Source organism: Pelecanus crispus, chromosome 11, assembly GCF_030463565.1.
Source record: "Pelecanus crispus isolate bPelCri1 chromosome 11, bPelCri1.pri, whole genome shotgun sequence".
NCBI classification, from domain to species: domain Eukaryota; kingdom Metazoa; phylum Chordata; class Aves; order Pelecaniformes; family Pelecanidae; genus Pelecanus; species Pelecanus crispus.
The window spans coordinates 31,280,792-31,294,187 of NC_134653.1; the positions used below are offsets into that span (position 1 = coordinate 31,280,792).

Here is a 13,396-nt window from a genome sequence, read left to right on the forward strand (position 1 = left end):
ATCTATAGAGGTTACTTCCTTATTTCTCTCTTTTTTTTTTGTTTCCTTTTTTTGATCCAAAGTCAGTTTCTGACTCTTGAGATTTCTAGTGACCTAGACGAATAGTTTGAGAAACTGACTGCAGAAGAAGAGTTAATGTGAACAATGTTTAAGTTTTTAATATTGCTGTGTTTAATTTTTCTTAGGTGGTTTTTAAATTTTTCTTCAGCCCCCAAACCGAAAGAAACAGAGATATTGTTAGAAGGTCTGGCCTGTTACTTTGGCAGTTACTGATGGCACCAAGGGATCAGATTTGCTCTGAAATTCAGAAGGAGGTTTGTCTAGCTATTAGGTAAATACTTGTTTTGTCAAATTAAACTTAACTTAGATTTTAGATTATTTGAAAAATGTTGTAAGAGATGAATATTCAAATAGTATTCAACAGTTTAATTTTAAATTAGTGTGATAAAATTTAGGTTGACATAGTATGATAAAATTATTATGATTTATATCTGTGGAAGAAGGGAAATACAATGTGTTTGTCATAATGACGGTGAAATAACGGATAGTAATTACTTGCCATTTGTTGCTTTTTATTGGCTTTCTTTAGGGGTTTTTTAATGTTTGTAATAATATAGCTGCTAAATTCAAGCAAAGTTCTCTGCATTTCAGTGATGGCTAGAATGACTCCTATATTTAGCTTATATAGTTTATTGGTGTTCTGGAATAGGCAAAGCTAATGTCAGCTGTTACACCAGTGTTTCAAGTGACAATACTGAAATTCTCCTAAATAAAAGGAATGTAAGGGGAAGCAGAATGAAAAATACTTGAGGAATGCTGTAAGATTGAAGGCCCAGGGAAAAACACAGGCAGGGTAGTAAGACTGTCTTGAGAAAGTCAGAATTATGTTTAGAAAACAGGAATCTATTTTGGTAGAAGGGTGGGCATTATGCCTCTGGGCTGGTACACCAGGTCATCAAACACATAAACAGGATGGTTGCTTTAGCTCCACATCATATTAGCTACTGAGTCTCTTGAACCTGATGCTGTGTAATTTCCTTTCTCTGGCTTGTCAAAATAGCAGAATGACTAAGTACAGGGAAGCGAGCAAAAAGTGTGATTGTGTATCACGAAAACGAGATAATGTAAATCTCAAGGACAAGGAATGCTGTCTCAAACATCCTAAGTACAAATATAATCTGCTTTCAAGTGGGAAGTGCTCCAAAGGTTGAGAACAAAATCTTCTGCAGATCAACCTGCTTTTTTTTGTGTGAATCACGACATTCCAAATTTCAGTGTCTTTATGCAACTCTGTGAGTGAGTGAAGAAGAATAGCCTGTCTTTAGTATGATTATCTAGCATTTTCAGGGTCTTGCTTTTTGACAGGGAAAAGGGTATCTTGTCAACTGCGTGGACAGCTGCTGAATTTTCCCTTTGTTTAACTCTGTATCCTCCAATATCTTGTAAAAAAGTCACAGGTGGGGATTAGGTAATATCTCCTTCCTCCGGTTTTCTCATTGTGGGATTCTGATGCCAATGGAAACCTCAAACTTAGCCTGCAATGTATAACTTCTCCTGATGTTTGTATAGCAAGTTGGTCAGCATGAGCCAGAGGGAGGGAAACTGCAATAATCTCTGCTCTCAGTGTGAAGCTGAAAAATATACCAGTTTTCTTTTCTATGAGAGTGTTATTTAAAAAGAAAAGGGTAAAAGAAAAGAAGAAAAAGTCTGCATAATAGTTTCAACACTTCAGACTGTCACGAAGTGCTCCTTTTAAGTTATTGTGATCTTCTATCTTGATGTGGTAATTCATGTAGAAAGGACAAAGTTCGTCACAAAGGGGAAAAATACTTCCACAAGGAGTATTTATGCATAGCTGTGTTGTTTCTGAAATGCTAGTTCTAGAATCTTCTGCTTAGATTAAACTAAGATTTTTATAAGGAGCCAGTCTTTAATAAAGATAGAACTGTAACAGTAGTGCTTCTTGATTACTCTCTTGCATTTTCCATTGTTCTTATCACAGATAAGCCATAGCTGTTACCCCATTACCAGAGTTTTGAGTCATTCTCTAAGCCCTCATCCATTTTTTTCTGACATATGTCTGTTTCTTGAAAAAATGATTGTGCTGTCTTATATACAAGTGATTAATGTGGAGTTTCTCAGAGGGAAGCAAATAGCTCTTGAAGAAGCTCTGGGACCGAAACAATAAAATATAGTTGATTACAAGAGATTTCTGGAGAAAGCAGCTGCATATTTTATGACTAATACAAATGTTAAAATATGGAGGATGCCTTTCTAAGTTGGAAGAAGCTATTATATAGTCATTCTAAATGCTACATCAGATATGAAGTTGAGATTCTATGATGCCATTTTTCACATGTCAGTTGAAATTATTTTGTTCACTTTTAAATATGTTAAGTAATACATGTTTGGGGTTTTTTTTTTTCTTTAGCTCTGGTTTAAATATCCTGTATCCTGGAGAAGCAGAAATCAATAATTTATTGAAATTGGTCTTAACTGAAGGTAAGAATGTCTTATTGATATGTGAGAGTGTGGTTTTTTCTAATTGAAAACAAAAAGTGTAAATACTTCTCAACCTCTAGAGGATGAACAGTTCAGAATATTGAGCACTAGTCTGCTTTAAACCCATCCTATTTAAGGAAATTATGGAATCCTTCATATTCTGAAGCTGCCTTCCAAATGGCTGCATGGTCAAGCATGTTTTAGGTGTAGAAAAGGAAAATTTGTTTCGATCAGGCAGCTGTTTGAAATGGAAAAGGATTAAAGTTCTCTCTTGTCAGCGTTAATAATGTTTCTTGTCCAGGTTGTATTTTAGAACACCTGCTTAGCAGTTAGTGTTACCCATGGCAATTACACAGTAACCAGAGGTAATTTTAGTCCTTAGTGAAAGAGTAATAATCTACTTGTATTCACCATGAAATGGGAGTCTGGACTTATAAGCAGCTGATGCACAGTAACTTTTTACTTCATAGGAACATGTTCACGCATCAGTCTTTGGTATTAACAGTGCTATGTGCAGAGTAAGTTTTAACAGTCTGTAATATCAACAGGGAATTGGGTTACACTGTAAATATAGTAATTTCTGAAAAATAGCATATATTAAACAAGATATCTGAGGAAATAAAAAATAAATTAATTCTGTAAAATGCTGTTTTGCAAAAGTTTTTGCATTCCATTTTAGGAGAGAGAAATAGTGGTCTCTCTCAACTTCGTGATGTTATCCTGACTAATCTGGCTGAACAGCTTCAGAACAACAGATTTGGAAGTGAAGATGATGATCATTATAGGTAAACTGCAACAATATGCTCCTCCTCCCCCCACTTATAATGTATGTTTCTGTTATTTGCTTTAGGTAAACTTGCATAATATTCTGCTGAAATTGCTTGTTATCTTCATAGCAGCATGACCTGAAATACTATCTTTGTGTCCATGGTGGGTAGGATTTCATTAGGACAAGGGAGAGAGAGGTTTGACTGTTTAGGGGAAACTTTGGGGACCTCTGTATGCAAACTGAGGTTTGGAGTCACTGCTACTTACCATGTTTATGCTAAATGTGGATGATAATTCATAAGTACGATATTATGACGTTGCTCTCCATATCACTTTTAGGTGATTTTTCAGCAGTAGAACTGTCAATCTCAAGTACCCATTCAAGTTGGGACAAGTCTTTTTTTTAGGAGTCATTACAAGTAATAGATTTATATCAGTGCAGTGCAGGAAATCTCTGGTAGTCTGTTGCATTGATTTGTTGTTAAACATTTTGGGCTTGGTTTTCTTTGTATCTGAATCTCTGAAGTTGAACAGATACTTGGTTTGGTTTCACATAATTTATGATACAGCTTGCAGAGACTTTTGAGATGAGCGATACAAAATATACAATAATTAGACTATTAACATCTTGCATCTTTCCTGCATTTTTTGAAGACTAAATGATGAGCTGTTGCACTACATTCTCAAGATTGTTGTCCGAGAATCTTGTGTCTTAATCACCAAGTGCCAAACTGTATCTAAAGATGATTTTCAAAGGCTTCTTTCAACTGTGCCTGTAAGTAAAATGTGTTTTGATAAAAGTAAATTTGCCTTTGGCTTCCCTTTCCGCCTTAAATCCACCATCTTTACTGAGTATATAGAGGTGGAACTTTTATAGCTGTGTGTCTTAACAAATACAGGAAAAGAATGTCTTTTGTTTATGCTGTGCAGGAAAGAAGAAACAATTTCTTATAGCAAAGTAAATCATACAGGAATGCTAAAACAGGTTTATATATGAATATATTTCCCAATTGCTCTGGTAGCTGTTTCAATTTAAAGGAAGTTTGTGTATCTCCATCTTCAAAGCATTACAACAACTTAAAGAACAAACTCTTTCTACAGTTGTGTATAATGATTCATACAAGCAGAAAGGATTATCATTTACAGACAAAAATGAGTGAAAGTTGACCTTACTTAATGCTAAAAGTATGCATAGATGTTCTCAGCAGGATCAGCTCCCTGATCTGGCTGATGGCAAAGGCAACTGAGCTCTCGTGCGGACACTGGGGAGGGGACAGGAAGTCATGGCCTGCAGGAGGATGGGAAAGGAGTAGTAGCATGGAACCATCACCTTCAGGAATGTGAATTAAATTTAGCTCTATGGTGGAATTATCTTTTAAGAATTAATTAATGTTATGGTACTGGAATGTTACTATAATGTGACATCCTTGAATAAAATGGTACTGCTTCTTTATATGTTTTGCAAGTTACTTTTGCAAAATTCAGTGTTTTGCAACTAGTTTCTTCTTTTAAATATGTATTAAACAAGCTTGCCTTAAATCAGCAAAAAAAATTTCTGTTTAAGGGAAATTATTTTTTGCTTTTGCTTGTCCTGTCCCTCAACTTTTTTCCTCTTTGATATTTAAAAGTACAAGGATTGCCTGAATCAAGGTTGATTAAAGGGTTTGGATAATGTAAAGTGTACTTATTTATGTTAAAGGCTGCGTCTTCGTGTTTGCGGTATCTGATGGCTGTACAGAACCACCTCCTCAGTAACACTATTTTGATTAAACCTGATGAAAATGATGACAGTGACAGCTCCTTGCAGGGAGAGACATTGAAGGTACAGGTAAACACCAAGTTTTATTCTAGTATGGCTCTCTACAGTCAGTGTTCCTGTGACACCTCTTGTTTCTGCAATGCGTTCTACTTTACACTGTTTTGTTGTTTCTTTTCCTCTTGATATAGTTAAATTACTGTAGACATGTTTTTCTCCTGTTCTCCAGCTAAAGTCTGCAACTGTTCTGTGTTGAGTTGAGTTCAACCCAAGAACCAGCTTAGGTTCTGTATTGTCAGCGAGAGCAGACACTTCCCTTCCTAAATATACATATAATGAAGTTTAAAATGTATTTTAATTGATACGTGCTAGTAAGAAAATTCATCTACCAGGAATCCTTTCTGGACACATTACTTTCCCCTGGTTTCTCTTCTCCAAATCACTTTAGGGGGTCTTTGAAAAAATATTTTTCAGACTTAAATAGAAAAGGGTTTTCTCATTTGCCTTACCTGGCTTTTGCTTTTTTGCAGTTTTAACTTATAAAGCTTACGTAGAACCACCTACATCTGTTGTCTGAAATAGCATGAATAATGTTTGTGGCAAGGAAACTGTTTAGAGGACAAGGTTTGCAGACAGTGGTTGTTTTGTTGGTATAAGGTTTATTAAAATGGTGTCATTTCATATTACTGCTGGAATATCTTGAATGCACTCACAGAAGCCAGGTTTGTCCTAGCATGCAGTCATAGTAGTTTTTGTAATAGCAGCAATTCTTCTATAATTGTATTGACTTCTGAACTTCTGGTATTGTTTGTTAAGCTGGTTTTGTCTGCTACTCTTTGAGAGTTTGTGTGCTTGCAATCTGCTGCAGTTGAAAGTTATTTGTTCAGCCTCATTGAGTAAATGCTAAGTATCGTAGTACTTTTCTTGTCTCACTATTCACCCATGTTTTCATTGTTCAGTTTCTCTCTCTACAGTGATCCTCATACCTGCTAGGACATTCTGTCACCAATGCTGTACCTTGGCTGGCTAACAGCTCTCTCCTGTGCTGGACTTGGGGATTCCTTCCCTCTAGAAACTGGATGTGCATCCTGTAACATATGCACCTAGTTTCTCCCAGCACTTTGGGGCTTAGCATTAATCAAATTTAAGTCTTGGATGAATCTACTGCTGCAGGCCTGCCAGGTCACATTATCATTATTTTAATTTGGAAATCCATCGTTTTGTTCTGTTGTCCTTTTTTTGTATTCTCTAAGAATTTAAGTATCCTATAACTCTCTTTGTACCTAGGAGCTAAAGACCAGCATTTTGTCTCTTGCTACACAAATTCTGACAGGATGTGATGAAGTCTTAGAAATGCTGCAACAAGTCACTACAGCACTAATAAACAGTGACATTTCTGATAGAGAGCAAAGGTAAGATGAGTATGAGCATGTTACCTTGAGAACAGGAAACTGTTGCTTTTTGTGGCTTATTGTACAAGCACAGTTAGCATTATTTCTTCTTTATGTAACAACTTCATACTTGAGCTTTGAATGTATAGGAACTGTTTCTTACTATAGCATTTGCTTAGCACTTACCTTTTGAAGAATTTAGAATGACTCTGCATGTCAGTACTACTAGACTGATAATCGGTAGAAACTCTTCAAATTGGTAAGGTTTTAGTCAGTTACAATGGTATTTATGAGCAGAGTAACTGGAAACAAACTGTAGTTAGTCAGCTGGGAATATTCCTATAAGCTAGGGCAATTTTTTAATTCTTAAATTCCTGACTATTACACCTCTACTAGCTGGACTAGATATTTTTTCCGTGACAAGTCTTGGATGTTGTTATGATATCCTGCATGTTTTGTCGGATAGTGTCACCTTGCCCTTCCCTGTCTTCCCTCCACTGAAAAATACACGTTGGGAGTGGGATGTAAACAAAAGCTGTGAACCTTTTCTCTAGTTAAACAAACACCTCCCTCTTCCAGTTGTGTTTCAGATTTCAGTTTCTATGCTTTCCTGTGCCTGCAAGATTAGTTTTGTTTATTGACAGTACACAACTCCTTTGAGATGTTTTCAGATGGGTTTCATGCTCAAATGTATTTTTGTAAATATGGATTCTTTTAAAGTACTTCGAGCTGTGTGTGCTAGCAGCCTGATATACATACTGAACAAATGCATTTGTGTTTGATGTGGACTTTCATCCCATGCCCATGGGACCATATAATTTTCTAAGTAATTATTAAACTCTCGATTTACTGTCTTCTGGTCTATCATTGTTTAGTAAGAATTGACAGCAAAGACTAGGATGAAATTTGGAGAATTTGTAATGTTTTCAAGATACTAAATTTTGGTTGTTTTTTTTAAATATACTGCAAATGTTCTGTGCTGAATTTTGAATTGCCTACTTACGCAGTCAGTTACAAGATTAAACATATGACTAAAAATAGTAGTGATACTGTATGAAAATAGTTGTTACTATGTAAACCTTGACTCTCCTTATAGATTAAAAGGCCTGGAACAAATTACGAAGGCTACTATGCTTGGTCATCTGCTTCCCGTCCTACTGACATCTCTGATGCATCCAAATTTGCAAACTCTAACTATGGCTGATGCCTTGATGCCTCAGCTGGTGCAGCTGGTTCTTTACACAAGTCAGGTATGGTCTTTGTGTCAGCAGTTGTCTACAAAGGAAAAAAGATGCGGCATGCATGTTCTAAAATGCTGTAGATTTTGGTCAGCTTTCTGCAGTAAGTGAACCACAGATCATACTCTGAGAATTGCTCAACAGCTACAAAAGCTGATAATGCTGAATATTAAATTTTACTTGGTACAACAGCTACTAAATAATGATTTATTGTCAGTAACAACATACCGTGTAACTGTTAATATATTTCAATAATGAGATCTTAAAATGATTTGCTGTTAGCATGTTTCTAACACTATAGTTTGTGCCACAGACTGCACTGCTGCTTAAAACTCAGTCTCCAGTTTTCTCAGAACTGAACAGCTCCCCCAGTGGTGCATCAGAACAGAAGGGGAAGCTGTTACCTGACGAGAGGTGATTTTCTTCACATTTGGGTATTTTCATGGGATAAAATATCTTGGCTGTAACGTTCATTTGACCATTACTGTGGGATAAATCTTAAAACAGCAATCTCTCTCTCTCTCTTTTTTTTTTTAAAGGCAAAACTGTAATGGTTTGTAAGGCTGTCTTAAAGATATATAAGCCTTTATAAAAGGCAATTAGTTCTAAAATTTTTTTGCATATAAAATTAAAGTGTTAGTATCTTCAGGTTGTTTGCACAGGGTATGGTTTGTTTTGTTTTTCCCCTCACCTCAAGCATTAGGGATTAATTCTAAATGTTCCTCTTACAATAAATTAGGCTAAGATGGACCATCATGAGAAAATGTAAATTGCTCTGGCAGCATGAGATACAGTATTAAAGCCATTGGAAAGACATTAAATGGTTTCATTTTCATAAAGAAGTATAATGATTTTATGTCCTGCATTTAAATCCTGTGTCTCAGCTCGAAGTTATACAGCTTCTGCTTAGAAACAGTAACACGCAGCTAAATTAAATTAAAAAGTGCTTATCATAGCTATTTGCAGTGTTGCAGAATTTGTAGTATTAAACAGCTTGTGATAATGTATAGTATACTGTGTGAAAACTCAGAAGAATTTATTTTCAATCCTCCTCCAAATTATAAACTTCAGTGAAATTATGACAGTATAATCAGTTTTGGGTGCTGTCCCAGGAAGTAAGGGGTTTTTTATGCTACCAATCGTGTGTTAGAATCTATATATAGTGCCGTTTACGGGTTTTTTTATGGTGCTACTTAGCTTGTTTGCCATAATTTGGAAATTGGAAAGCATAGGGAAAAGTTCAGATTTTACAGGTTAGAGATTGGCATACTTATTTCTAATGTACTGAGTTCGCACTATTTAAGTTCTCCATGTTCCCTCATTAAAGTTATGCCTAAAGGAGTCAATACTTTGTGTCACTATGTATCAGTACTGAGAGGTGATTTTAAGTACTTTATAGTTTGATATCTGAATATATAATAGAAATCTGTGTGTTGAATTTTAGGACTAATTTTTCACTCTAATTTCAGAATGCTGGAAGAGAAAGAAGAACCAGGTTTTCTTACGGGTTTGAAGATCCCGGCTCCCTGGGCTGCTGGGAAGACTGTGGAAACAGTTCATCCCGTCAGGGATAACTATAAATTTAAAGAAACTGTACATATTCCAGGAGCCCGCTGTTTATATCTTAGATTTGACAACAGATGTTCTTCACAATATGATTACGATAAGGTAAGCAAGGGCCAATTCAGAAATTCTTTCTTTTGTATGTTTCTGTGAGCAGCACTTCCATTTTCATCTCTTCTACCCCTTGTCTTTCATGGCACCTGATTTACAGTTATCAGGATAATGCAGGAGGTTTTTGATAGGAGCTTATTAGTGTACACTATAATGTCACAGTCTACTTACTTCAAGGATGTAAGGTACAGGGATGCAGAGAGGTTATTTCTCATGTGGCACAAGTGTGAATAACTTTTCAAAAGAATTCTTGAGTTTCATTTTAAGACTAGACTTAGCTAAATGATAGAAAATGTACAAAGAATTGTTGACATGAAAAGGCAGGAAGGTGAAGAGAAATGGTTCATGTTTAACTTCTATTATGCTTGAAGAAACAATCCAAAAAGAGCATATGCTTAATTCTTCTTGTGTATTGTTTCAGGACATAATATCCAGTGATTGTTTCAATGTTTAAAACCTATCAGTTATGAGGACCTTTTGTTAAGAGTTAGGCTCTGTAATTAGGAAGTTTCCTCAAAAGATGTCAGAAGTAGTGATAGTTCTGAAATAGGAGAAATGTAGTAGGCTCCAGAGGTGTGGAGTTTGGGGGCAGGGAGGGGTTGTTTTGGTTCTTCCCCCATGCCTCAGATATTCATACCAACTCTTCAATTTTTTTTTTTTATGTTCATTTTGTGGTGGCTCAGATTGACTTCCTTCTCATTTTTGCTGTTGTTCAGTTTTCCTTATTTCTCAAATTTTAACGTAGCTGCCTACTTTGAAGATCAGCACAATTTGTTTAAACTGGGCAGAACTGGAAAGGTTACTTTTTCCCCCCCGATGATAAATGGCTTGTTTACATGGATTAATATAAATAAGTATTTTCAATTTCAAGAACACAACTAATAGCACTTATTTACTTTGTATAATCAGAGAGCTACTTGTGCTGCTTACTAATTGTTGCCATATATTCTTCAACATAGAGCGAGTCCTGTGATACTCACTCCCATTAGTTATTCATAAGTGTCTTGAATATTAATGTCACCCATTACTGGTTAAACTCCTTCAGAAAACTTTAAGCCTCGTCATGTTCACACTGAAGTCACTGACAAAATATTAACTTTGATGGGAGCAGGATCAATCCATTTATTAGTGGAGAGGCGGTATGTTCTAGTTAGCTCAGCATGAGGACTGGAAGTTAGGATTTCTCCTAACAGCTCCCAGTTCTGCTGCTGACTTGCTGTGTGACCGTGGGGGGAGGTCACTCAATTTCCTCTCCGCCTCAGTTTCCCCATCTGTAAAATGGGGATAATAATACTTGCCTACTCACCTCACAGGGCTGTTGTGAGGATTTGTTAATGTTGATAAAGCGCTTTGAAAATATAAAGCGCGGTGCAAGTGCTAAGTATTATTATTATTATTAGATTTTCTTGTTTTTCTCTTACAGTCTAACAGTGTATTTTATGTTTTGAAGTTGGTGATCTATGCTGGTCCTAACACAAACAGTAGGAAGGTTGCTGAGTATGGAGGCAATACACTGGGATATGGCAGCCGTAGTGTCTTAGGAACTGGTTGGCCGAAAGACTTAGTAAAGGTACAGTATTATAATCCAACAATATTTCACATAGAAAAATCCCCTTTGGAAACCATGTCGAGTCCATTTTAACCCTTGTAGCAATGAAGTCTAAGCTTTTAAGTGTACGGTTATCCATGATGAGATCACTTCTTAAGTGGGCTGTTATGTCCTTGGGGAATAACTATAAACTCAACTGTATGTTATGTGTGATGCTTCTCTTTGAGCTTATCTTGTTTTGCTATGTCTTACTGGAATTCGTTACTGGTCTGTTTCAGTCCTGGAGTTTCTAATGGCACTACTGTTCTCATAAGTGTATCTTTGTAGGAGAAGCTCTTGCACATGCTGAGGGTGTGCATATTTTCTTAAGGTCCGTGGGCATGACTGCATTTTTTTAACAGTAACCCACATATATAACAAGTAGCAAACATAGCAACTTTCCAACCATTTGTGTTGGGTTTTAAAATTACATTGGACACTTTTGGTAGCAAAGCTGACAGAAAAATCCCTCCAACTTCTTGAAACTTCAGTGTTTCAAGAATTTTGCAGTATGTTCCCTCAGACTGTATGCAGTATGGGTTTTTTTCCCTTATGTGTTTGTGCTGCTACATTGTCCCACACTAAAACTGGGCTAATATACATAACAAAAAATAATTCCAAAAAGAAAAAAAAAAGTAGTAATAAACTGGAAAGCAATTTCAGACAAGCACTCCATTGTTCACAATTAATGGAATTTCATTTATTTTTCAGACATAGATTTTTATACTGGTCTTTTAGCAAACTCTTCTATTAATGTGTTGACATTCTTCTCCTTGAAGAGCTTGTCTGTCTTCCTTCAGGAGGAGAGCTGTTGATTATTGCATGGTTTCTTGCAGACAACTAATGAAAGCTTTTTGATGAAAATCAAGGCCAAGTAACACAGACTGATAAACTCTACTTTTGATCTTTTGATTCTTTCTTTTGTTTTACTGTAGTTAGCCAGCAGCAAAATTAAAATAAAATTGTCCACTAAAAAATATCCTTACAAAAAGGGAAGAATCTTAAATCAGAGTATATAATTGGAGATAAAAATAATATTTAGATAACTGTCATTAAAAACATTAATCCATAAAATAAGCCACTTTTATGAAAAGCCTGTTTGTTTGCCTCAGTTCTTAAATGTGTCTTCTCTTTTTCTTTTTTTTTCTTTTTTCCCTCCCTTCCTCCCCATCAAAATTTTAAGGTGGAAGGAGATACAGTCACCTTCTCCTTTGAAATGCGGAGTGGTCGTGAGCACAACACTCCAGACAAAGCTATGTGGGGCTTTGCTTGCACTGTTCGAGCACAGGTACTCAAACATGACAGATTCAATGGGATAGGTTCAGCTTCAATTTATCTTCTGTCTGTTACACACTTCAGATCAAATAGAAATGTACTTCAAGGTTTGACGTTAACATTTGAAATTTAAAACAGTAATAGCTTGCTTATTTTGGCAATAAGACAAATCATCTTGTTACAGTGTAAAGGACCTAAGTTTTACATATTTGACTTCCTTAGCTAGAGATACCCTGTGGCATGGTCTGTAGCATGCTTAGGGTTTATGAAGATAGTTATTCCCAAATATGTTTTATCTCTCTCTTGTCATTGGCACTGGACTTGGATGAAGTCACTTTAATATCTCTTGCTGCTTGTAGAGCAGGATTTCTTTGGAGAGACAGGTATCTTGTAACAACCTGGAAATCGGAGATTTAATGGGGCAGTAATTATTCCAGCCTATAAAGAAGAGAGGGGAGGGATGCTGGGATCATACTAAAGGAAACTTGAATCCTACTACCAGGAAGCTAGGACTGGGCCTGTGAGATGACAGATCTGCAGGCCAAAGAATGACTGAACCAAAAATAACTTTACCTTTTCTTCTCTTTCTTGGTTCAGGAAAATAATGTTTAAATCCTTTGTATCTTATCTTGAGTTGTTCTTATATATTGCTTTTAATTGTTAAGCATTTTTTCAGTATACCTCTGTGTAAGAGACATATGATTGATAGATACCTATCTTTTATATCTATATCATTCATATGTAAGATTATATATAAAATCTCCTATCTTGAAATGTATTGGGGAAGGACTTTATGGTTGGTTGATTAGTGCAACCTATCACTGTTCCTCCTACAGGAGTCTTCAGAGGATGTGTCAGGAGGCTTGCCATTCTTGGTTGACCTGGCACTTGGCCTTTCTGTATTAGCTTGTTCTATGCTGCGAATATTATACAATGGACCAGAAATTACCAAAGATGAAGAAACATGTCAAGAGCTCTTAAGATCTAAATTATTACAAAGGTAAAAAAAAAAAAAATTTGATCCGAGTTCCCATGTGGGTTTTATTCTGAGGAAAGGTGACTTTTGTAGTTGTGCTCAAGTCTCCTGTTTTAAGGTGATGTTTTGATAACTTTTCCTGCAGAGCTTGTTCAGCAGTTCTGTGTTGCCTAAAACTAAGGGAATGTTTTTTCTAGAACAGAGGTTTTCTTTAGAGTAAGTAGCGGA

At 36.0% G+C, this 13,396-nt stretch overlaps 1 protein-coding gene across 2 annotated transcripts in view; it reads left to right on the forward strand.

Moving 5' to 3' along the window:
* HECTD4 (HECT domain E3 ubiquitin protein ligase 4) overlaps positions 1-13,396 on the forward strand; it is a 76,472-nt gene that overhangs the window by 25,997 nt on the left and 37,079 nt on the right. The window contains exons 13-24 of one of the 2 annotated variants that reach the window (XM_075718423.1): positions 186-331; positions 2,432-2,502; positions 3,182-3,287; positions 3,925-4,045; positions 4,970-5,098; positions 6,314-6,438; positions 7,514-7,667; positions 7,969-8,069; positions 9,125-9,323; positions 10,780-10,900; positions 12,072-12,205; positions 13,029-13,192. In XM_075718423.1, coding sequence (XP_075574538.1) covers positions 186-331; positions 2,432-2,502; positions 3,182-3,287; positions 3,925-4,045; positions 4,970-5,098; positions 6,314-6,438; positions 7,514-7,667; positions 7,969-8,069; positions 9,125-9,323; positions 10,780-10,900; positions 12,072-12,205; positions 13,029-13,192 — 1,571 coding nt within the window. The remainder of the gene's footprint in view (positions 1-185; positions 332-2,431; positions 2,503-3,181; positions 3,288-3,924; positions 4,046-4,969; positions 5,099-6,313; positions 6,439-7,513; positions 7,668-7,968; positions 8,070-9,124; positions 9,324-10,779; positions 10,901-12,071; positions 12,206-13,028; positions 13,193-13,396) is intronic. The other variant, XM_075718424.1, reaches the window with a different exon arrangement.